The following is a 25,517-nucleotide window of genomic DNA, read 5'->3' on the forward strand; positions in this document are numbered from 1 at the left end:
CCGGCAACGTGTGATGGCGACAGAAGTAGCGACCATGACCCAGATCGACCCCTCCCCTGCTGGTACCTGGTGATGTGAAATGTGCTTAGAAAGAAGGGGTGGCCTTGTCTTCTGCCAGCCTGTATTTTGAGGGTGAGTGATCTAACTGGGCAGTAGCTTCCGCAGCGGGTCAACCACACAAGGTGGCAGGGAGTCGTGCTGGGTGTGTAAACACTGCCCTAGCAGACTTCAACCTTCTGCCATCAGGGAAAGGAAGATAAATGCTAGTCATTCCTTCCATCTAATTGCACTTCATAATGGATTCCATAAACCATTAATTATCAGATTATATTTTAGGAATTGAAGATGAAAAAGCTTTGTAAAATTCAGACTCCAAAGGATCACTGACCTGCAGTCACAGTGGCAGCTGGAAAGAGCTCAGACAACAGGCTACTCACAGGCAGGGGAGACCCTGGCAGGAGGAAGACTCAGGGGCCACCACGGGTGCTACTCCACCTGGCGCTGGTTCACTGCTACGTTACATGTATCACGTGCTCCTCAGGGAGGGGACGAGGCCTCCAGGTTGGGTAGAAGCTTTAGGCTTTGATTAGGGAAAGGGGATTGAGGACACCACAGAAAAGCTATGGGAACCAGCCTCAGGTGCAGAATACCATGAAGAGTTTCCTGGTAAGGCAGAGACGGTTTGCAGCTAGATGGCCTCACACTGAACACTCCCAGAAGAAACACTCCAAAGGCTTTGTTTTGGGAATGGCTGACTATACTGACAAGGTGGGACTCAGCATGGAAATGAAGCCTTCCTGTGTCAGCATGCTGCTACCTGTCCTACTGCCACCATGAGAGGAGGCTGGAAGGATGACAGACGTGAGGAAGGTGCTGAGTGTGCTCAAGGCTGGGAATCCCCAGATGGTCTGATGGTGCTTTTCTTTCTCTTTTTTTTTTTTTTTTTTTTTGCGGTATGTGGGCCTCTCACTGTTGTGGCCTCTCCCGTTGCGGGGCACAGGCTCCGGATGCACAGGCTCAGCGGCCATGGCTCACGGGCCCAGCCGCTCCGCGGCATGTGGGATCTTCCCGGACCGGGGCACGAACCCGTGTCCCCTGCATCGGCAGGCGGACTCTCAACCACTGCGCCACCAGGGAAGCCCCCTATTTTCTCTCATGTTTAAATGGCCAGAAGGCACTGGCAGCACCTGCAACCCCACTCTGTGGGCCACTGTCCTGCACTGAACTGCTGCTCTGCATGCTGAGGGCTGCCAGCACATCACACCGCTCTGGTTACTCTGGTCACCAGCTCCTATCCCACTGCTCTTTCAGGCTCTATTTCAGAAGCTATACTCCACTTGGGGATGGACAGTGTCAGAGAGGCCACAGCAGCAGGCCTGTGAGGAACAGGCCTGCCTGCTACGGAGGGCGGTCGCGTTGGTGTTGATGACTCAGACTTGGTTTTATGAGAACCATGATGCTTCTGTCCGTTTCCCAAGTGAGACCACTTAGGTTGGTGCTAAGCTAAGATGCTCAATACTCAGGACATCGAGGGAGGAAGGGCAAAAGGCAAGTGTGGAGCATTCTCTCTATTGCAAACGTAGGACCCTCCACGATGAGCAGCCACTCACTTGGCCTCCCCACAGATTAGGGTCACGGTACCGTCTAGCAAGTCCTCCACAGTCACTGCCACAAGCTCAGAGCTGGTCTGGGATGTCTGCGAATCTGGCAACGTCACAAACACCTGTGAACCAGCAAGCTGGGTCTCCTCCAAAGTGATCACCTGCTCCGTCTGGGCCACCGGCTCTGGGGTTTGGATCACCTGAAAGGGAAAGACGGTGAGGCTGCTCTGGGCAGTGTCCACAGTTGGCTCCCCAGAACTTACATGGTTTTCATCTCACGCTGTAATGATGATATTTATGTTTTCACCAGAGGACAGCAGTTACATGTGCTTAATGGGAAGAGGCAAGTCTAACACACCAGTGATGCAAAAGAGAAGGCAGGCTAACACGTTAAGTAACTCTGTGCCAAACTGCTATAATTTAGCTCCGTATGCCACCTCAGGGTGCCTGGACTCTGATTACACACCAGTGAACGCGGGCTCAGTTTCTCACACTGGGTTTTCCTGTCTTGAGGATTACACTGCAGAAGTAAGTGCCGTGTGAAAGGAATGCTACTGAATCAAAGTGGTTCGTGTCATGCTTGAACCATGGAAATGGGAGTGGTTTACCAGAAGCCTCGGCCTTGCCAAAGGTGGCATGTCTGGACCTTGATCAGGCTAAGAGCCTTACTTGGAGGCTACGTGGCTACAGAGCTAATGGCTACAGGAAGAAGAACGGGTAGACAAAATGTGGCTTCTGTCAGCTCCCTCACGCAGCTCACCAGGCTGGAGGGCACTGGCTTCTCTCCTCCACAGGCCACACACACCCCTTCCAAATCTGCAGCATCTGTTAAAGATGACTTTCCCATCTCAGGGAGAACTAGTCTGGTTAAGTACACCCAGTTCTTGCCTGAACCTCCGAGTTGATGTTTCTGAGCCGTGGAGCTCGGAACAGCTGGATGTTTTCAATACAGAGCGCCCGCAGAGGGCACAGCAACCCTGGATCTTGAGAGCTGCCGAGAGCAGAAAGTGCTTTCCACTAGACCTGAGTGGGCAGAAATGGAGATGCCAAGCTCAGCCATGTCTCTGCTGTAGGAGTGAAGAGACCAGTTGTGATGTTCAATAAAAAATCATCCAGGACAGCAGTTTTCAAACTGTTTTTCTTTTTCTTTTAGCAATGGAATATTTTTTTCGCCCCAAAGGACATCTTACCCAGAATCCTAATATATAAAAAAGATAATAGCAGCGCTGTTCTCATTGAAATGGCAGCAGGATTGGCACCCAGAGGCCTGGCCGCCTGACTTGCCCTCTGCTCCCCACAGAGGCCTGTAAGAACATGGCTATAAGGGGCTGCTCTAAGGGACAGGACGGGGGGCGGCCCAGCCAGCTCACAGTTCCTCTCCCATCCATTCACAAATTACTGTCAATCAACAGAATGGAGTTTCTTTTCCCTTCCTGCCCACCCTCTCTGGAGAAGACGGGAAGGCAGTAATAGAACTAGAGACACAGAGAGGGGCTGGAGCAAGCGTACCCTTGAAATATCAGAAGAGGGGGGGCTTTACACCCAGGTAAAGGTGAGAAGCCCAGACGTTCAAATGTGCCCTGTGCCCAGCCCAGAGGAGTTACCAAAGCATTTCAGCTGAAGGTGGTCTCAACAAAGAGCTCATCTACGCTCCTCCAAGGTTTCCTGCAACTATCACTACATCCCATGGTGTTCTGCAGAAGGTGAGGGAGTGTGTGAATTGGGAGGAGAGGCCAATGTCATTCTGCTTTTGAAAATTCTTGTTCCAGCTTCCCTCTACTCAGGGGCCATTTCACATGTGGTCACCAGGAGGCTAGAATTTTCTGTTCTGTTTGGTAAGAGGTCCAGAGAGACTCTTCTGCAAGATCCTCTTGGTCATGAATGCATCACTCACGGGGCCCTTTGAGAGCCCCGGGGAGAAAGGCTAGGTGTCGTGATGGGACTGCCTCCAGAGAAGCCTCAGGGACCCCGTGTCAGCACCCTCATATCTGATGGCCCCAGAATCACCTGCACCATCTGTGAGGCGGCCACTTGGCTTTCAGTGCCCGTCACCTTTGGGTGTTCAGACTCCAAGTGACAGTCCAGCTGGGCCTGGGAGGTGAAGAGCTCCCCGCAGAGCTCACAGGGGAAGGTGCTCTCCGACTGCTTGAAGTGCTCAGTGGTGACGTGGTGCTGCAGCGCCCCGGGAAAGCGGAAAGTGGCTGCACAGTACAGACACCGGAACGGCTGTGACCCTGGAGGAAGGGGACAGAGGGAGTGACTGAGGGAAACGAGAGGAGGGAGGGGAGAGGAAGGTACAAGCGGGGGCGAGGAGCACAGGCAGGTCCAGAGGCAGCTCTTCAGCTCCTGTGGGGCCTGGAGCGTGTACAATTTGGGGAGCCCTCTCTAGGAAGACTGATACAGAATTACACATACAGGATTGGGGCAGATCTTTGGAAGGGTCCCACCAAGTGCAAGGCTCCAAGGCACAGCTTCATTAGCATCAGATTCAGGCGAAATCTGCCTCTGCCAAAGTCCATTATTCATTCAACTGTAATGATGCTGACAATGTTTATTTCGTCAATTCTAAGACGCACCTTTTACCGTCTCTGAAATGGGATCAATGGCATCTTACTACTGTTACAGGCCATGGAGGTGGGTGTAATTGTCAGCAAGTGCACTTGCACGGACATCTAAAGGGGCAGCATCAAGACTTGCAGAATGCATGTCCACAGTCTGAAAGAAAAGCCCTAAGACAGGAGCGGTGCATGTTTTAAACTCACAGGAAACAAACGGTTTAGAGGGAGGAGGTAAGGGTTGGATGTTCAGCTACATTCCCAAAGCAGGAATCAGAAGACTAGTTTTGCTAATGCTCGAGAGACCAAAACCACCTTACCGTGCTCTCCATCACCAATGCTCTTGACGGTGGAGGGCAACACCACGTGGAATAACACTCACGCCAACAATGTGAACTGAGAGCTACTCTGGGAAGCTGAATTCTTACATTGATCAACTTATTCCTTACGTTTCCTTTTTTTATGTATGCATACAAGAGTGCATACAATCTACATCAAATTAAGTCCAAAGCAGCACTTAGGATAACCTGCAAACTCTAAGTGACAAGAAAGCATAGTTTGACTGGCAGCAGTTTTCCTTTCTTAATGGTTCATTAAAAATGGTGCCTCTTATAGAACTGGCATTTTAGATTTGATAAGGTATAGCAGGAACAATGATAATCATGGGTAACGCTTACGAGATGCTTACTGGTGCCAGGCCTTAAGTGTTTTCTGTGTATTAACATATTCAACTCTCACGGTTCCCCTATGACGTAGGTACTGCAACCGTCCCTGTTTTGTAGATGAAGAAACTGAGGCACAAGTTAGCTGCTACTTAGCCTGGGTCGCGCAGCTGTGGGTGGTGGAGACGAGACCCATCCCTGGGCAGTGCAGCTCAGGAGCATCTTGGAAGGGGCACTGACCTGAATGCTGGCACTTGATGTGAACCTGCAGCAAAGCTGGCGTGGGGAAGAGCTCCTTACACTGGCCACATTCATGGAACTTCATATCTGAGAAGCACACGAGGAAAGAAGTGGTGGGAGAGAACAAAAGGAAGATTCTCTGAGCCTGGGGAGTAACAGGGCTGGGGGCGGGGTGACGGCTCACACTTAGCGAGCATCTACGAAGTGCCAGGAACCTGATGCCTATGCTACATTAGTGCAATCTGTGGTAAAGAGCACCAGATCCGGATCCAAGTGCCCGGATGCAAAGAGGGTTGTTGTGAGAATTAAAGGAGAAAACACACGTGGGTGCTGAGCACAGTGCCGTGCACTCAGGAGACACTTCATAACTGCGAGTTGTTGTGATTATCCCCCAATTTATCTGTAACACAGGTATGAATAATTGACTTTCTGAAGAAAAGGAAACAGGTTCAGAGAGAGATGTCACTTGCCAAGGTCACACAGCTAGAGTTAGGACTCCCACCCTGGCCTGTGTGCCACCCTTCCCACGTGCCACGACCAATCACCACCGAGGCTGGCAAGAGTCACACTGCTCTAGGTCTCCAGTTGCAAGAACTACTGCTACTCAAGCTAGTGTTACTGATGGACTGACGTGGCACCTGCCGGTGTGCTGGGGAGGAAGAGGGTGTCACTGCAGCACACCACACTCTAGCACTAGAAGTCGGGATTTAGGGCTAGAACCCAGGATGCTACGTCACCAAGCCCCTTCCACTCCTCAGCCCCCACTCCCAGTCCAGGGCACCCCAATTCACCTGCGTGCTCTGCTTTGATGTGCTTCTTGTGTTCAATGGTGTTGGGAAAGGTTTTGTCACAGGAGCTGCACTGGAGTGACGAGAACTTGGAAGATCGATGGTTCTGAGCAGCAAACACGTCAGGGTGGTGGGTCCGATTGTGGTACCACAAACCAGACAATTGCTAAAAGGAATGTGGCAAATGTTAGGTCTTGGATGTTCCAGCAAGCTGGAGAGTTCACAAAGCCTCAGGAGAGAAAAGCGCTCCCAGGGAAGCTTATGGACCTGGAGTCACACTCTTACCCACCACAGTGAGTGCTGACATGCGAGGGGACGCTGGTGCTCATGGGAACAAGGCACCTGTGTATCCACTGAGGTCACCACAGGGCAGGGCCGGGGCCTTCAGAAACCCATTCCTCACAAGCTTAGGAGGGAGGTGTTAGGCTCTTTCCAGTGACGTGGAAGCTGAGGCACAGAGGGGTGAAGTGACTTGCCCAAGGTCACATGATCAGTAAACAGGAGGACCAGGATTCACACCCTGGCCTTCTGAATGGAGAATCTGTGCTTCACCACCGAGCTGTCTTGCTGCCTGTCAGAGGCCCAGGGCGCAGCAGGGAAACCTGCTGGAGAGGGGCAGGTGCTACCCCTACTCCGTAAGCCAGTGCCCCCTTCTTCCCGGGTTCCAGAGCAGCGCTGCGACACTCTCCGTACAATTCCATGGTTTCCTAGAGACCAAGCCCAGGTTTTACCCAGCTCTGTAACCCTAACGTCACAGCACAAGGCTTGGAACAAAGTTAGCTCTCAATTTCTGTTGAGCTGAAATTAGCTGCTGGGTTTCTCTCTCTGTACCCAAATGCTATAGATGCCAGCGAGGGCCATTCTTTTCTCTGTGGTCTTAGAGTTTCTCAAAGAAGTGGTTTCTTTTCAGGTCTGTATGGGGTTTCCCTTCAATTACATAGCAAATTTTAAGGTAAAAAAGCAGAGCTCTTCCCCAGGAGTTAAAAAATCCTCCAAAAAACACCAATAATTGTGCTAAACAAGATAATTCCAGGTAGTGTTACACACCCCAGTGTCATTCTCACATCCCTCAACACGTGGGATCAACAGGTTCTAAAGAATGTAAATATCCAGGGAAAATGCAGGATTCAGTTCAGGACGAGGCTGAAATCTAAGAGAAGAAGTGCAGGAACTCTTGCCTCCAATTAAAGCTCCCCCACTGACCCCACTCTGACCAGGTCACCACAGAGGATCTGAATAACCTATCAGCTGCATTCTTCATGAGAACCGGCCAAATGGTCATATCCTGGAGACAAGAGGTGTTCTGCAAGCCACAAACACGGGGGCCAAGGGAGACCAAAGGGAGAGCGGATGAGGGCCCGGGAAAGGTGCCCGCAGAAGCTGAGCTCACCTGGTAGGCCTTGTTGCAGATCCCACAGCTGAAGGGCTTCCCTCCGACGTGGGTCACCATGTGCCGCTCCAGCATCGAAGGGGCGCTGAAGATCTTCCCACACGTGGGGCAGGGGTGGTACTCCTTGGAGTGCACCTCGTGGATGTGCTTTCGGTGATCCTGCAGAGTGGGGAAGCTCATCCTGCACTTCTTGCAGTCATATGGATCTTCTATGTCTGGTTCCATGACGGGAGGGAGGGAGACACCACAGGCAACAATCAGTGACAAGTGGTTTTCTGTGTGCAGCTCCAGAAGCCAGACTGTTTAGAGGTCATGCAGGGTGACAGACTCGAAGGACCAGAAATCACTGCATCCAACACCTAACTACCTCCTGCTTTCATCCTGGGAGGTGGGGTTCCTCTGAGGCTTCTGGATTAACCACCTCTGAGCATGAGTTTACCTCAATTCCTCATCTTACATCTTACAAGTTAAATTCCATCTTACTACTTTCCAGGGAGTATCACCTTTGCTCTTCCCCTGCCTGCAGTGGGTGTTTTGAGGTTTTCTAATTCTCTGTAGAGATTTCCCACATACTCCCCAAAGCATCACTATTTCCTTTTTTGTCAGTAGTACAATGCAGAGGATGAATGCTTCCTTGATCCCCACTTTAGATTCAACAACAAAAACATTTTCATAAGTAATGTTTATTAAGTGCTATATGACATGCGTGTTTTAAGTGCCTACATATATTAAATCACTTAAAACTTCCAATAACCCTATGTGTAGATTCTACTACCAGTCCTATTTTATAGATTAGGAAAATCAAGGTTTAGAGAGTGCCCAATGGCACAAGTATGATATTGCTGAGCTGGGTAACAATCCCAGCTTTCACTCCCAAGGTCATGCTCTGAGCTGCATGCTGAATTGGACAAGGCAACTCCTCAGTGGGACCTCAAAAGTAAGAACTAGCACTGATGAAGAATACATTTGCCATCCCTGTGGCAGGAAAGTTCAGTCTTTTTCTGAAGGTAACAGAAAGTAAAACATTTGAATAATAAAATCCTTTGCCCACAGAAAGGCCCAGCCCATCAGCCAATCTTATGTGTGTGCTGATCCAGGCTAATTCAGGGATTCTGACACGCAGCAGCACTCGGCATCATTAACTAGTATCCCTGTGGACGTGAGCTCTTGAGATCTCAGTTTCACACTATCTTTTAAGATACTCGGAAGGAATTCTCCGTAAGCAATGATGTGATCCTATGAAACAGGCAAGGAACAGTCAATGAGAGAGGGGCCTGGATGCTGGGCCTGCTTTGGGTGATCCGCTCCAAGTCATGGCAAAGTTTTTCGGGTCTTCTCTATTCTGAAAATTGATAATGTCTTCCCCTTTCCTGACTTCATGTGATGCTACTGGGAAAAGGAGACTAAAGCGGAACGTCATTTAAAGAGATTGAGAGGACTTCAAAGTTGTGGCACTGGATCCAAGCCGAATCCCACTCACCTGGAAGTCTACTGCAACTGGATTTGCTGGACAACCTTGTAAACTCCTTGGGGGGAGTGGGGGGCAGCACTTTATGTTTTCCTGTATTGCCCAGTGCCCAGCCACATGCTGGGCACATACAAGCTCTGGCGAAGTGCCTTGTTGGCTGGCTGACAACAGACTTGAATGTGTTGACAGAAAGCACATGTTTGTGAGATACTGTATTTGCCAACAGTTAGGAACTGGTGTGTGAGAAACAAAGGTAGGGAGGGGAAAAGGGAAGAAGGGTATGCAAGGTGCATGGCATGAAAAAAAAGGCAGGCTCTTATGGTGACAGGTGGCCCTGGAGAAGGCTGCTCTTGTCACCAATACTCTCTAGCATTTACTGAGCATTCTCTATGTGGCAGGCATGGAGCTTCATGCTTTACGTGTGATATCTCTTTTATTCTCACAACAGCCCAATGTGGTAGTGTTACTATTTTCTCTACCTTACAGAAGGGGCATAAGAGGCTTAAAAAGGTAAAGAAATTTGTCTAAGGCCTAAAAGAAGTAAATGGCAGAGTAGTCAAGATTCAAGCCCAGGCCCGTGTGATTTCAGAGCCCAAGCTCTTAACCACCCTGCTGGGCTGTGCTGATCACATGACTGCTACAACAAGAGCAGCTGAAGATGATGTGACGTGACCAGCGGATGCCTCCTTGGCGATTTCCTGATGATGTGATAAGGAATCACAAAATCTCCTCTTCCTCCCCTGTGTGTGTTGAATGGAAGTGTGTTTTTGTCTGTATCAGTTCTAGTAGAAGGGGACAAAGATGGGGGCAGACCCTACTAACTGGGTAAATACAAGGCATTTGGAAGAGAATGCTGGGCAGAAGGCTTTTAAGGGAACATGACTAGGGACCACTCACAGCGGTACACATTAACTCAGAAAGTGTCCAGGCTGCTCCTATGGGGAAAGGCACGTTATGACCATAAGATGAGGGTGGGAGTAGGAAAACGAAGCTCAGCGGACAAATGGAAATATTCTGGTGCTCTGCGAGCCTGTCTGTTATAGAGACCCTTTCCTTCAAACACAATGGGCCTCTGTCAGCCAAAAAGAGCCAGGTGGGCTAAAACGGAAGACAAGGAAACAGCCTGGACAGAGAATCACACAATGACACGTTAAAATGGGATTCTTCTTGAAATAGGAATGAGGGACTCTGGCTTTTGCAGCAGAATAGGAGAGGGGAAGGCACTGAACGGGGCCCAGCTCTGGTGGAGTGATGACTTCTGTTATGACTGCTGCGTGCCTTCCCAGCGCTAGGCCTGGTGCTGAGTGCCTAATATCCACAATCTCAGTACATACTGTGAAAGGTGTGCAGGTGGATGGAGAGGCCATTGGCTTGCCGGAAGCCCTTGCCACAATCTCTGCAGACGTATGGCTTGTCCCCGGTGTGGGTCCTCACGTGGCGGGACAGCTCAATGGACTGGGCAAACACAGCGTCACAGTACTGGCACGCATACATTTTTCCTGGAAATATACGTGAGTTTATCAGAGGCAGCACTAAGCATTTAGGGCATTCATAAAAACAAAATCACATTCTAAGGCACACAGCAGGGAAACATAATCTGGGAGATGACAGTAAAACACGAGGCAATTTGTAATACACTGGGTGAGAGGTCTGAGCCATCCTATCAGATGGTACCTCACAAACACAGTTGATCACACAGGGAGGGTATCAGTGTCTCCCTACCCTGAGGGATAAGGACAGAGTTCTCATCACACAAGACTAGCCATCTGTTAATCTGGCCACTACAAGTATGTAAGAGCTCATTCCATTCCCAGGAAACAGATATATCCTTGAGCCCAGAAAGACGTGAGCCTGGATCCCTTAAAAAACATACAGGGCAGAAATGCAACTGCACATAAAAATGACAGACATGGACTCAGAAAAGAATGACAGCTTTCTGCCAGCGACTTGCTATAAAGATTCTCTTGGCTCCTCTATTTTCTCATGCACTAATGAAAATACAATGACCAGACTGCCAGAGAGCATTAGAAAATACCGGTAAAGAGCAAGTCTGGAAAATCAGCATTTGTAAAAAAAATGCTAGACCAAATGTACCTTCAGTCTCCCTTATGGGCTAATAGAGAAATGGGAAAATCAATAAGGTGAGGGTCCAGACAGCCCAGATCCTAGGGGTGACTTCAACTAGGGCAATCCACCTCATTTTCATTTTTTATATTGTTACACTTTGGAATAAGATTTTGTTAAGAAAAAAAGGGTTTCTTACCATTTCCTCTAAGATCAGAACAAGACAAGGGTGCCCACTCTCACCACTATTATTCAACATAGTTTTGAAAGTTTTAGCCATGGCAATCAGAGAAGAAAAAGAAATAAGGAATCCAAATTGGAAAAGAAGTAAAACTGTCACTGTTTGCAGATGACATGATACAATACATAGAGAATCCTGAAGATGCTACCAGAAAACTACTAGAGCTAATCAATGAACTTGGTAAACGATACAAAATTAACGCACAGAATTCTCTTGTATTCCTATACACTAACAACGAAAAATCTGAAAGAGAAATTAAGGAAACACTCCCATTTACCATTGCAACAAAGAGAATAAAATACCTAGGAATAGACCTACCTAAGGAGACAAAAGATCTGTATTCAGAAAACTATAAGACACTGATGAAAGAAATCAAAGATGATACAAACAGATGGAGAGATGTACCATGTTCTTGGATAGAAGAATCAACATTGTGAAAATGACTATACTACCCAAAGCAATCTACAGATTCAGTGCAATCCCTATCAAACTACCAATGGCAGTTTTCACAGAACTAGAACAAAAAATTTTACAATTTGTATGGAAACACAAAAGACCCCGAATAGCCGAAGCAACCCTGAGAAAGAAAAACGGAGCTGGAGGAATCAGGCTCCCTGACTTCAGACTATACTACAAAGCTACAGTGATCAAGACAGTATGGTACTGGCACAGAAACAGAAATATAGATCAATGGAACAGGACAGAAAGCCCAGAGATAAACCCACGCACATATGGTCACCTTATCTTTGATAAAGGAGGCAAGAATATACAAAGGAGAAAAGACAGCCTCTTCAGTAAGTGGTGCTGGGAAAACTATACAGCAACATGTTAAAGAATGAAATTAGAACACCCCCTAACACCATATACAAAAATAAACTCAAAATGGTTTAAAGACCTAAATGTAAGGCCAGACACTATAAAACTCTTAGAGGAAAACATAGGCCGAACACTCTATGACATAAATCACAGCAAGATCCTTTTTGACCCACCTTCTAGCGTAATGGAAATAAAAACAAAAATAAACAAATGGGACCTAATGAAACTTAAAAGCTTTTGCACAGCAAAGGAAACCACAAACAAGACGAAAAGACAAACCTCAGAATGGGAGAAAATATTTGCAAACGAAGCAACTGACAAAGGATTAATCTCCCAAATACACAAGCAGCTCATGCAGCTCAGTATCAAAAAAAACAAACAACCCACTCCAAAAACTGGCAGAAGACCTAAATAGACATTTCTCCAAAGAAGATATACAGATTGCCAACGAACACATGCAAGGATGCTCAACATCACTAATCATTAAAGAAATGCAAATCAAAACTGCAACGAGGTATCACCTCACACCAGTCAGAATGGCCATCATCAAAACATCTACAAACAAAAAATGCTGGAGAGGTTGTGGAGAAAAGGAAACCCTCTTGCACTGTTGGTGGGAATGTAAATTGATACAGCCACTATGGAGAACAGTATGGAGGTTCCTTCAAAAACTAAAAACAGAACTACCATATGCCCCAGCAATCCCACTATTGGACATATACCCTGAGAAAACCATAGTTCAAAAAGAGTCATGTCCCACAGTGTTCATTGCAGCACTATTTACAATAGCCAGGACATGGAAGCAACCTAAGTGTCCATCAACAGATGAATGGATAAAGAAGATGTGGCACATATATACAATGGAATATTACTGAGCCATAAAAAGAAACAAAACTGAGTTATTTGTAGTGAGGTGGATGGACCTAGAGTCTGTCAAACAGAGTGAAGTAAGTCAGAAGGAGAAAACAAATACCATATGGTAACACATATATATGGAATCTAAAAAAAAATTGGTTCTGATGAACCTAGGGGCAGGACAGGAATAAAGACACAGACGTAGAGAATGGACTTGAGGACACCAGGGGGCTGGGAGGGGAAGCTGGGACGAAGTGAGAGAGTGGCAATGGACATATATACACTACCAGATGTAAAATAGCTAGCTAGTGGGAAGCAGCCACATAGCATAGGGAGATCAGCTCAGTGTTCTCTGACTACCTAGAGGGGTGGGAAAGGGAGGGTGGGAGGGAGGGAGATGCAAGAGGGAGGGGATATGGGGATATATGTATATGTAGAGCTGATTCGCGTTGTTATACAGCAGAAACTAACACAATATTGTAAAGCAATTATACTCTAAGATGTAAAAAATAAAGTAGCAGTACAGCAGGGTAAAAAAAAAAAAGAAAAACAGGGTTTCTTGAATCAAGAGTTGAAATTATTGAGAAACCCAGGACTCAGCCTTTGGCCTTCTTCTCTGTCTCCACTTTCTAGATGATCTTATCTCAGAGCCTTACATTCTACCTGTACATTGCTAGCTCCCACATTCTCTCTAGCTCCCACATTTACTTCTCTATCTCCCAGCTGTCCCTAGAACTTCAGACTTATATCCACTGCCTATCAGCCTAGTTGTCCAGCTGGAGGTCCGAGTAGCTCAAATTTACCACCACGCCAAAACAGAGTTCCTGAGTCCACCGCCACCACCCCCGCAACCCACCCACCTATAAATACACACACACTCCAGTTTCCCCCGTTTCAGTAAATGGCAGCATCATTTACCTGGCTGCTCATGTCAACACCCCCAAAGCCACCCTTAATTCCTCTCTTTCCCTCATACCCCACATCTAATCCATTATCAGTCCTGTCACTTCCACTTTCAACAACATATCCCCAAACTTGAACATTTTTTTACAACTCCTCCAACACAGCTTCGTAAGATCCATTCTGGATTTTTAACCTCCAAAGTGATGAGACAATACATTTGCAATGTTTTAAGCCACTGCTCCTGGTAATTTTTTACAGCAGCAATAGAAACGAACACACCTCACATAAAAACCAAAGTCCTTACCTTGGCTTAGAAGATCCTATAAGATCTGGTCTTTTGGTTTCTTTTTTTTTTTAAATAAATTTATTTATTTTTATTTATTTTTGGGTCTTTGTTGCTGAGCGCGGGCTTCCTCTAGTTGCGGCGAGCGGGGGCTACTCTTCATTGTGGTGCACGGGCTTCTCATTGCGGTGGCGTCTCTTGTTGCAGATGACTTCTCTTGCTGCAGAGCATGGGCTCTAGGCACGTGGGCTTCAGTAGTTGTGGCATGTGGGCTCAGTAGTTGTGACTTGCGGGCTCTAGAGCGCAAGCTCAGTAGTTGTGGCGCACGGGCTTAGTTGCCCCGCAGCGTGTGGGATCTTCCTGGACCAGGGCTCGAAGCCGTGTCCCCTGCATTGGCAGGCGGATTCTTAACCACTGCGCCACCAGGAAGTCCCAAGTTCTGCCCTTTGGTGACCTCTCTGACCTTATCTCTCAACACTTTTCCCTCACTTACTGTGCTTTAGCCCCTTCTACTTTTCTTCAGTCCCTCAAACAGGTAAGTCTCATTCGTTCCCACTTGGAGAGGGGGTGCTCTGCACTCATGATGTTCTTCTCCTAGATCTTCCATTGGTTCTGTCTCTCATTGTGTTCAGGTTTCTACTCAAATCTCCTCTGCTCTCTCTGATGATACAAATATTAATAAATAGTTCCCAATCCCCACCCCTGCTGCTTATTCTGCTTTATTTTTCCTCATTGCAGTGACTACTACCTGAATTTATATTACACATATATATATATGGTCTGTTTTACCCACTGGAATGTTAGCTCCGCGGGCTTGTGTATAGTTACACTATCCCTAGTGCCTGGAATAATGCTCAAGAAATTCATTCACTCAGTAAATGTTTATTGAGGACCTCCTATTGCTAAGTACTATTCTAAGTTCCACAGATACATCAGAGGGAAGGAAAAAAAAAAGACTAAGAGCTTTACCCTCATGGAGCTTGTATTCTAACAGGAGGAGACTAACTATAAACAAAATAAGTTAATACGTAGATGATAGATCCTATGATAAGTGAGAGGGAGAAAAATAATGCAGGGGAACTGGGGCTGGGGCACTGAGACTTTACACAGGGTGGTCAGGAAAGGCCTAAAGGAGAACGTGAGGTTTGTGTAAAGACTTGAAGGCGGTGAGGAAGTGAAGCCTCGAGGTGTCTGAAGGGAAAGCATTCCAAGCAGAGGTCAGAGGTCAGAGGCCTGCAGGTCAGAGGCCTTGCAAGGAAGCTGCAACGGGTAGAACAGGGCAAGTGAAGGGGAGAGCAGTAAGAGATAAGGTTGGAGAGGTATCGGGGACTTGATCATGCGGGGCCTGGCAGGCTACCCTTCAGATTTTACACTGAATGAAGTGAAAAGCTTTTGCAGGGTTTTGAGCAGAGAAGTGACCTAACGTGGTTTAGCTTTAGAAGGATCACTTGGGCCTGTGTACTGAGAACACTGTCCAGAGAAAGGGTGAGAGGAGGAGACCAGTTAGGAGGCTACAACAACACGCCAGGCGAGATGATGGTGGCATTTGTACTCACACATAAATGCTCCAAATGATGTACAGAATCCTCCGAGAAGCCTTCCGTGACAACACACCGCCCCCCACTCCAACTGGACTAGAAACCCCTACTTCATTCTTCCGTATCTCCCTGTAATGGTATTATTCCATATCACACCTCTGATGGATGACCCTGACCCTGCACGGTAACTGTCTCTATACTAGAGACACGCTGGACCGTCAGCTCTGTGATCCCAGGTATTCCAGGTAAGTCACTTAGTGTCTGCCATTGCCCAGTCCACAGCAGATGCTCAACCAAGGGTTTTCTTATGCTTGAACTCCACCTCAAAGCCCAAAGGATTCCTGGCTTTATGTAAATTCTATAACTAGAAAGTCATAATATTATGTTAACCAGCTTCTCTTCAGAAACGCTCACCAAAAGCATTTTACATGTCTTTGCACATATGTATTTCCCAGCAACTGTGCACCTAGAGAGTCCACGTCTGTTTCTGTTTTTGATCTCTTTGAGATATATATCATGCCTAATCCCAAATGGGTTTTTAGGCAGCTCACAGTGTTAAAGTTTGTAGGAAAAGTGAAGAAATTCTCCAAGCCTTACCTTCTGAGTGCTTCTTCTTGGTGTGGTAGGCCAGGGCAGAGGCCTGGGTGAAGGTCATGAGGCAGTGCTTGCACATGAATGGACGGTCCCCAGTGTGAAGGCGAAGGTGGTTCTTCAGGGTAGAATTGGCCGCAAACTTTGCCCCACACTCCTCACAGGAGAACGGCTTCTCGTCAAAATGCTCCGTCAGTTTGTGGTATTGCATGCCTAGGGAAGCCATACCAGGGGCCAGAGATGCTAGTGATCAATGTTATGAATTCAGCAGGAGGATACACCCGAGCACTGTCTCAGGCCAGGCCTCGAGAGGAAGCACAGTGTGAGCCACAGGATGCCAGGCCATGCTGCTCATCAGCCCACCACCCAGCGCTCCAAGCAGCCTTGGTCTGTTCCTGGCTGGGTCAGGCATCAAGTGTTCTGGGTTTATCTTGTCTATCTCCTCTCTCTCTCTTAAATAGGACCCAGTCACCCAGAAAGAGTGAAACAAAACTCACTTTTCTGTTTCATTAGGTTTGGGGCAAGGGAAAACAATTCAAATTCTACATCCCCTGGTTTCTAGGACTCGTTTACTATCAAGAAACAAGTGATACATAGAAACCTAAGAGTCAGGTGTGAAACAGCTGACTATTATTATTAATAGGTATTATTATTATGAATAATCATAGCCACAATTTACTGAGTACTAACTCTATTGAAGGCACTGTACTAGGTGTTCAGCTATATTATCTTAAATCTTCATAGCAATTCAAAACAGTAGGTGGTATCAGGGTGCCTATTTAACAGGGGGAAATTAAGGCTCAGGCAGCTGATTCCAAAGCTCATGCTCTTCTCAAAACATTACCCTGCCTCTGCTCTATTTTCTAAGCCTTTCCACAGCCCTTATCGCATACTGGAGGAAAGGCCTGGAATGCAAACTACAATATCTGAATTATCATCCTATTACTTCGCCTTCTTGAATGTACCTGAGGCGTGAGCAAATTCTCTTCCACAGAGGTCACACGTCACTGGAAGCCTCTTCTTCTTCTTCTTGGGGACGTCAGGCTCTCCACCTGTACCATGGGCCTCCAGCTGATGTTTCTCCAGCTCTTTCTTAGAGTCCTTGGTCTCGTTACACTCCTTACACTGCACCTGTTTGCTCTTGGCCACCCGACAGCGCTTCATGTGCACCTTAAGGCGGCAGTAGAAATGGAAGCTCTTGTCGCAGGCCTTACAGACGAAGCTCTTCTTGGCAGAGTCTGGGGAGGCAGAAGTATCTTTCTCTTGTTGTTCTGGCAAGGAACCAGTCTCTCCTTGACCGTTCTGTTTCCCAGGCTGGCAGTTTTCTTCAGCTGGCTCAGCCGCCTTTTCATCTGCTTTGTCCTTGGCTTCAAGGTGAAATTTATTACTCACCATCCACCTTTCCTTCTCTCCCTTTTCCTCAGTAAGGAAACCTGCACAGGAGAGAGATCTGATGGCTCTGGGAATTTCCTATGTTTCTACTTTGCTTTCTAACTTTCCTTCTTAGGGGAGAATGGAGACTACTTGGGACTGTCATCTTTACTCTCTGATAAACACAGATAGCATCATTTTACATCTATGTCTATGACTTTTCTAAGTATTTGAGAGCATATAAAATAAAGCAGCGATGGGTGAACTCCTAAATGAACTGCTGCCTCTTCTCTCCGATAAGGAAACAACCTGGGGGCCTAACAGGACCCCACCCACCCTGTTTCTTACCAGCATACGCCAACTCCTGCATGACAGGCTGCAGGCCTGGGAAAGATCTGTGGATGCTGCACAGGAGCTGACATATTTCAATGGCCGAGGTGGTTTTTTCCATGGCTCTGCTCAGCAATGCTCTCAGGGAAGCTTCAGGGCTGGCTGTCTCAGAGGAAATGCTCAGAATCTAAATGAATACCATGAGACAAAGGTTTGCGGTTAATATCAGCAGATTTTCTCCATGGTTTTCAACGTAGAAAACAAAGCTAATTTCAGGGAGGCATTGCTCCATCTGCAACAAGTATACATTTCGTGCCATAAATATAGTGGAGAGCCCTCTTTCTCCAAGAATAGGGAAATTAACAAAATTTTAACAAGGAGGCACATATGAAGACAAATGTGCAAATATAAAGGTGCAAGCAAGGAAGCATTGAGGATTTTCTGTGAGAAGTATCTTCTCAGAAACCAGGAGTCTCCCAAAGAACTTTTCTAGAGCTTAGTATTATATGCTTGGAAAGCTATAGGACTTGGTTGTTGGCATTTCTGTCTTGATGATCAAGATAATTTTTCGCAATATATAACTGTTTCAATGTTGGGAAGTAATTCTGCACGATCAGTGGCTTCATGTTTTTAGATACTTAGTTGTACCCTTTTAAACATCATTTTCTTTCATAAAGAAACTCAGGTTGTTTTTTTTTTTTTTTTTTTTTGCGGTACGCGGGCCTCTCACTGCTGTGGCCTCTCCCCTTGCGGAGCACAGGCTCTGGACGCACAGGCTCAGTGGCCATGGCTCACGGGCCCAGCCGCTCTGCGGCATGTGGGATCTTCCTGGACTGGGGCACGAACCCGTGTCCCCTGCATCGGCAGGCAGACTCTCAACCACTGCGCCACCAGGGAAGCCCGAAACTCAGGTTTTTTTTTTTTAAACAGATTTTTCTTTCTTTTTTTTTTTTTAGTTTATTAATTAATTTTTGCTGTGTTGGGTCTTCGTTTCTGTGCGAGGGCTTTCTCTAGCTGTGGTAAGCAGGCGCCACTCTTCATCGCGGTGCGCAGGCCTCTCACTATCGCGGCCTCTGTTGGAGCACAGGCTCCAGACGCGCAGGCTCAGTAGTTGTGGCTCACGGGCCTAGTTGCTTCGTGGCATGTGGGATTCTCCCAGACCAGGGCTCGAACCCGTGTCCCCTGCATTAGCAGGCAGATTCTTAACCACTGTGCCACCAGGGAAGCCCGAAACTCAGGTTTTTAAAGAAGGTTCAAATAGGGGCTTTAAAGAAGCCAAGAAAATTATTTCAAAGCCATCCTCTCAGAATGTTACAGCTATCAGCAGAAAAGAGTCAGTACACTGAGAAAATAAAGCTAAACCATCCACAGATGGCCAAATGGAATTTTCATTTTGGAAGATATTTTATTTCTGCCCTTTTCAAGTCTATCTAAATAAACCTGATGTCCCTGGAGGCAGGCTTGAGACTAATTAGTGAGGCTAAAACTGATCAACGGCAGAAGCCCCATCTCTGAAGTGCGAGGCATGCTGGAGAGAGTCTAGCAGATGAATCTCTCCTCTGAAGCCCCACAGAAATGTGTGCCATCTTCTGCCCATCTGAGAGTCAGACCAAGGTGGGGCTGTCACCTGTGTAGACAGAGTTAGGACAGCCTTTCTACACACCTTCCACGCCTACTCGGATCAAAAAGCACGACAGGTGAATCTGTAATTTAATTTTATGCTCCTTTATAATTCTTTCCCACTCAAGATGCACATGATCCTGGGATGAACATCCGTGAATTCCCCCTGCAATCCCCACCTGGTTTTTCTGGGATGCTGGCCACACCGTGAGAAGCCTTACAGAAAATGAGTTGGCACTATTTGTTATCCCATATGGGCAAAAGCTTTGTTCTTTCTATGTTTATTTTGGCTCTTTCTAGAAGCCAGAATAGAGCATGTAATAAGACCAATTTTACTTTTCTTCCTCTGAAAAAAGTTGCTTCTTACAACATGTGAGAGACCAGTATCATGGTTCCCTTTGAGTTTTACTAGGTTTAAACAAATGGAATAAATCTGGGTTTGAGTCACTTGAACCTGAGTTCCAGTCCTGGCTGCTTCTATGACTAGCTGGTACATCCTATAAACATCACTGACCTCTCAGAGCACGAGCTCCCTTATCTGTAAAATGTGGGTGCCATCACCTGTCACCCAGAGTTGGGAGGATTATAAGAGCAAAAGCATGACAAGTGTTGCTTAGCCTGGGCCTGCCCACAGCAGGTGCTCCAAGGAGCTGGTTCCTCCCTTAGGAGCGAAGACAGTCCTGGGCATCAATGCTGTAAAACTCCCCAAACACTGTGTTGTTATCCCCACCACACCTCTTTCACAGTCTCTGCCAGGCGCTCTTCCTCTGAGGCCAAGCACTTGAGTTCAGCCCTTTGCTGGATGGCCTCTAGGATCAACCTGTGATGCCTCAGGATGGTTTCGAAGGCAGCACTTTCTGGGGTCATCACTGAACAAAGAGGGATTGAAAACTCATTAGTAAAACTATGAGCACCATTTTTCCCTTTCATCTTTTCTCAACTCAGTTCATCATAATGAGAATATACTTCATCTATCTCCCACCTGGAGTTGGGAGTGAAGAAGATGGCAAACATCACTGTAATCAGAGTATAATTAATATAAGCTTAGAAGAATTGCTGCACATTTTACTTTGAAAGGTTTACAGACTCCCATGTCCTTGAACAAAATTGCCAGTCCTTACTTCTACTGGTCAGGATGTGGAAGACTACCGTAAGAGAGCTGTTTCCTGCAAAGACTGACAATAATCTCTGGTGGGGGCAAAGCCAGCACAGAGGCCAGCAACCTACCTGCCCGGAAGTAAGCATCTGCACCAGGCTCCCTTCGTATTTCCTCCGTGAGCAGGTTCAATGGGCAGGCCTTTGTCTCCTGAGCCACAAGCAGCAGTCGCCAAATGGCTGCTGCAGAGAGAGTCTGCTCTTCTAGAACTGCTGACATCAGAGCACTGAAACCACCTGAACCAGAGTCACGTTTCACAAGCTTCTCCATGACCTTCAAGATGCGGCACAAACATACACATAAGGGACTTTCTAGCCACTGGCCCAGCTGCAGAGCTGCAAGTCTGAGCACTGGGTCGTAGTGAACGTATTTTTGGGGAGGAGTTTTTCAACATCCTTCACTTCTTTCAACCTGAGAGATGTTTATACATGAGAAGCTTCTTCATTCCTCCTTTTGAATGCTTTTCCTTATCACTGCAGAAATTACAACTATCCTACTTGTCACTCTTAGAAATTGAATCACCTACTATCTCCTTCTCTGCTGACCCCTTAGCATTTCTCAACACGGCTGCATGTGTGTATGTTTATATAAAATAGAAATACATTAAAAATATATATATGTTAATCTTTTTTCCTTCTTTCTCAATTTTGCCCACCCTTCCTCCCTCTCTCTTACCTCTCTTTCTCCAGGGGCTAAACTCTTCACATGTGGGATCATTTTTTGTAACATCTGGTTGTCTGTGAAAATCTCTGAGAGGTTTTCGTGATACCGCCTCAATAGTTCAATCCCATAATCATCAGGGCTTGCTTGGACTGTAAGGATATTAGCACAACAACAAAACCTCCTTAACGCCTTTTCTACACGACATGAGGGGAGTTACAAATGCGGACAGAAGAACAGATTAGCACAGCAGCTCTGTCTCTTCTGGAGCATAAGTGCAGCTCGTGGCTTGGGGCCTCACACATGTATGCTCACGTCTCCTCTGGTCTACACTTAATCACTCAGTGTTGCAGGGTCACAAAACCACCAATACTTTGAAAGTTAGCGCCCAGTGGTAGAAGCTAGTGATTGCTCAACCAGGGGGTAATTAGAAGGCTGCACTTGTAAGAGGTGCAGATGTAGAGATTCAAGGGATGTTATCTACCAGGCCTGAGGTAAAGGATCCATGCAGCGATCCAAAGTACAGGCAGGCACGAGTCAGGACGGCGGTAGCAAAGCTGACCCATTGTTCTTCTGTTTATATGCCCTCTCAGCCAATCTGTTAGTTACTCTCTTTTAAGAAAGGTTATATTTATTTGAAAGTAAAGAAAAATCAAAACTATCAGGCATTCCCATTAGCTTTGTAGATATTTAAAAATTTATTTTCCTCTCTGGTCCAGTAACTCCACTTCTGGGAATCTAGCCTTAAGAAATGATCTGAAGGCAAAAAAAAAATCTGTGTACAAAGATATTTGCCACTGAGAAGCTTGTGATGATGATGATAACAACTAATATTTACTGAGTGCGTATCATATTATGTGCTGAGCACTGTGCTCCATGTTTACATATATCATCTCAAAGTAGCCACAAAAATGAAGGTGGAAGGTACCATTCTTACCACCATCTCACAGGGGAGACAATGAGGTGCAGAAGGGTTAAGTCACTTACTCAGGGTCACAGAGCTACCAAAGAAGTCAGGATGCAAATCCCAGTAATCTTGATAGTCTTAACCATTATGCTACATGTGCCCCTAGACATGGGCATGAGTAAGACAGCATAAGTATACTTATGATAGAAACTACATAGCCTTAAAAAAAATAGAATTCTAGGGAGTGTTCTGAAATGTGGAGGAGAATGTTTATGTTATATTGATAAGTGGGGGAAATGGTAAAATATGGTAGAGTATCTCAACATTGTAAAAATAATGTGATAGATAAAATATGTCAATGTGTTTAATACTGAAATTATCACGTGGTGGGATTTGAAGTTTTCTTATTTTTTAAACTGTTCAAGTTTGTATAAGTATATATTATTCTTACAAGCTAGTTAGAAAGTTCTCTCATTTCCCAAATAGCCTTCTTCTGAAAACCATTTCATTCTCAAACGTTCTGGGACGGGGGATGATTGGCTAGAGTTGGGTTGTTTTTCAAAGGGATAGTCGCAAACTTGCTGGACACGAGGGGTGGTTAATTCTGGGCACTGCTGGGACCGAACAGCACTCCAGTGGGAGTGGGGACGTCAGGACCTGAGTTCCTGCTGCTCACACGTGTGAGTCCATCTGCTCCACAGGCGTTCACAGGTGGCACGTGACAGCCCCGGGAAAGCCACACTTCTAGACCCTGAACCACGGGAACATCACGGGGGAGCTTAATGGAGAAGAAATTCTTAGATTTCCGATCCTAACTCCAGAGATATCGAGAATCACTGATTTGTGACAGCTAGTTTCTCTTTCACAACGGCCTTTCTTAACATTGTCTTATCTCCCCCGCCAGCAAGGAGCCAAAAGGGTGTTTTAAGCTATAATTTTCTGTAGGAGTGGTTCCAGTCCAGAGAGTCAATAATTAACTAATACCTGTGGTGCTCGGCAAAGCAGCTAATTTCTGCAAATTCTCCAGCAGAAGGCCCAAGTTTGGGAATGTCATCTTCACAGCCTGAAGGAGTTTTACCAAACTCTCAGCGCTCAGGGTCTTCTCTTCAGTCATTCTGTGCAACAAATTTTCTATTGTCTCCTTGGGTGTTCCACCCTCACAGCAATTCAGAATCACCTGCAGTGGCAAGCAATCAACCCGACACCAGTTACTGGAAATTCTAAGTGCATTTGACACACCACTGGAAAGACCAGCAAGACAGCATTACAAACCGCCCCGACTCCAGGTCCTCTTCTGCTTGTCTCTAGCGCTAGTTTTGTCATAGTCTCTTCCTTATTCTGGTTCAATAAAAATCCAAAACATTCTCCAAACAAACAGCTCCATGAAAATCTTTCTTTCTCAATTGCGGGTCTGTGCATATTCTTTGCCTCTGACAGTTTGCATTTTGTGAAAATATTCTTACGCTAGGCCTATATGATAGAGCAAGCAGCTTACATCTAAGCTTTAGATTGAGTTTGTTCAGACACTAAGATTGCAAAACTGACTGGCAATTAATAAATACAGTTACAGTGTTTTTCATCTCTGTTCAGTCAAGTACATGACAGTGGCAGAGGCTGCAAGTTCAGAGCAATTCTATTACTTTACTTCCTTTTACGTTATTTGCATTGCAATTTGAATACCCGGATACTTCATACATTTGTCTGTGGCCTCCAAAATAATAGATTTAAAGTGCACTTCAGGATAATTTTTCTAGCAGATTCCTCATTATCCAGCCCTCTCCTCCCCAGTGGCCACATGCACCAGCTCCAGTCACCATCCCACAGTTCTACCCACTTGTTCTTCCCTGGTATGCTAGAGGGTTTTCTGAGTCAAGAGGGCACAGGTCTCCAGCAAAAGGTTGAAAAATCAAACACCTGACAGTTATTTTAAAGATATTTTCCAATCACAATAGAACTAGCCTTAATGGACTGCAATTAAATATGTATAACTTGGCTCTTGTGGATAATGCAGGGGATTATTTCAATACATGTAATCTACAGTAACTGAATTTTGAACTTTCCTTTGGGAAAATGCCAGCTCTCTGGAGAAAGAGTCAAGCAGATGGTCACAGTAGCATGCCAGAGGACGCTATTATCAAATTACTTCTGTTTTAAAATAATAAATTTAGCTATAAAACCAAATTGTTTTTATATATGTAAAAGAAATATCTATATTACATATATGAAAGGCATGTGTATATTATAAATTAAGTTGTCACATACCTTGTCCATACAGAATATAGTCTTTCTCTTTGTTTAAGGTCTAATATATATTAGATTTCTACTAAATGAGCTAAAATTTAAAACTTAAGGGCTTGTATCTAAAAATCATACTGATTTTTGTGCTATGTCTTAGCTCGTAAACAATAACCTGATACAAAACGAGGCAGCCAGATACTGTAAAGAGTGGGTATGAACTTTAAAGCCGGACAGGCCTAGTTTGAAATCCAGTTCTAAAATGTATGGCCTGTGTGACCTTGGGCAATTAAGTCTTTAAACCTTATTCTTCTCATCTGCAAAAGAAGATAATAATACCAACTCTTGCACTGTCAGTATGACAATTCTCTAAAATGAAGTTGCCATTTGTAGAGCTGAGCAAAACTCCTAGGACATATGTGATTGTTAATAAATGATAGTGGTTATTGATATCATTAGGAAGCAGGATGCACAGTGGGTAAGAGATGTGCTTTGTTTAGAAGTCTGGGTTCCAATGCTGGCCCCAAGCAGCTGTGCCTTTGGGTACGCTGCTTACCATTCTTAGCTTCTGTTTCTTCATCTTTAAAGTTAGGGTATTAACCATAACTTCATAAAGTTGCTGCGGGGGTAGAATTTAGTAATGCTTTAAAGGTCCTCAGTACGTTACTTGGCACACAGTAAACAATAAATAAATAAATAAATGGCAGCTATAGCAATTACTATTCTTGTATCTGTTTCCAATCCTGAAGTGAAAAAATGCCTATTTACCCCCAGAACCCAAGGTATGTTTACAGAAGGGCCACGGTACCTATGATTAGCATCATTCCATAAGAGAGAAAAAGTTCCAAAAGGCCTGAGAGCATGTTCCACATGGTGTAAAAACCCTGTGCCTATGCGATCAACATTCACCTCTACACTCATGCTTTATTATTTTGCTTCAATTTTCATGAGAAAGAGTAGCCTAATGAAGCTCTGGTGGAACCCCAATCCTAAGAAGTGTTTTTGTGATTTACAACTAATTTAAGTTCTTCTGCTTCAGCCCTTTCTGTCAAGTAAACTGAAAGTGACAGAAGAAACAGACAGCATGGTCTGCCTGGCTGCAGGGAATGGGGCTGAGTTTGGGCTCTACCTATAAATGCTATTTTTATCAAGATAATGAAACAGTTCAAAGGACACATTCAATCTAGCTAATAAGGAAAAAGTTTGAATGAGTAATTGAATGAAATCGCTAAACGAGGAATGA

The 25,517-nt window shown here is 45.7% G+C and overlaps 1 protein-coding gene across 3 annotated transcripts in view; it reads right to left on the reverse strand.

The window, feature by feature from the left end:
• Positions 1-918: 918 nt before the first annotated feature.
• ZBTB40 (zinc finger and BTB domain containing 40) overlaps positions 919-25,517 on the reverse strand; it is a 77,412-nt gene continuing 52,813 nt past the window's right edge. For all 3 annotated transcript variants that reach the window (XM_030875526.2, XM_030875506.2, XM_060309854.1), the window contains 13 exons: positions 23,024-23,216; positions 21,148-21,284; positions 20,544-20,745; positions 20,052-20,185; positions 17,715-17,883; positions 16,961-17,428; positions 16,002-16,208; positions 10,039-10,203; positions 7,237-7,451; positions 5,850-6,012; positions 5,059-5,145; positions 3,609-3,835; positions 919-1,801 (listed from right to left, as the gene is read on the reverse strand). In XM_030875526.2, coding sequence (XP_030731386.1) covers positions 1,607-1,801; positions 3,609-3,835; positions 5,059-5,145; positions 5,850-6,012; positions 7,237-7,451; positions 10,039-10,203; positions 16,002-16,208; positions 16,961-17,428; positions 17,715-17,883; positions 20,052-20,185; positions 20,544-20,745; positions 21,148-21,284; positions 23,024-23,216 — 2,562 coding nt within the window. In that variant the 3' untranslated portion in view covers positions 919-1,606. The remainder of the gene's footprint in view (positions 1,802-3,608; positions 3,836-5,058; positions 5,146-5,849; positions 6,013-7,236; positions 7,452-10,038; positions 10,204-16,001; positions 16,209-16,960; positions 17,429-17,714; positions 17,884-20,051; positions 20,186-20,543; positions 20,746-21,147; positions 21,285-23,023; positions 23,217-25,517) is intronic.

The sequence above is a fragment of the Globicephala melas genome, chromosome 1 (genome assembly GCF_963455315.2).
Source record: "Globicephala melas chromosome 1, mGloMel1.2, whole genome shotgun sequence".
NCBI classification, from domain to species: domain Eukaryota; kingdom Metazoa; phylum Chordata; class Mammalia; order Artiodactyla; family Delphinidae; genus Globicephala; species Globicephala melas.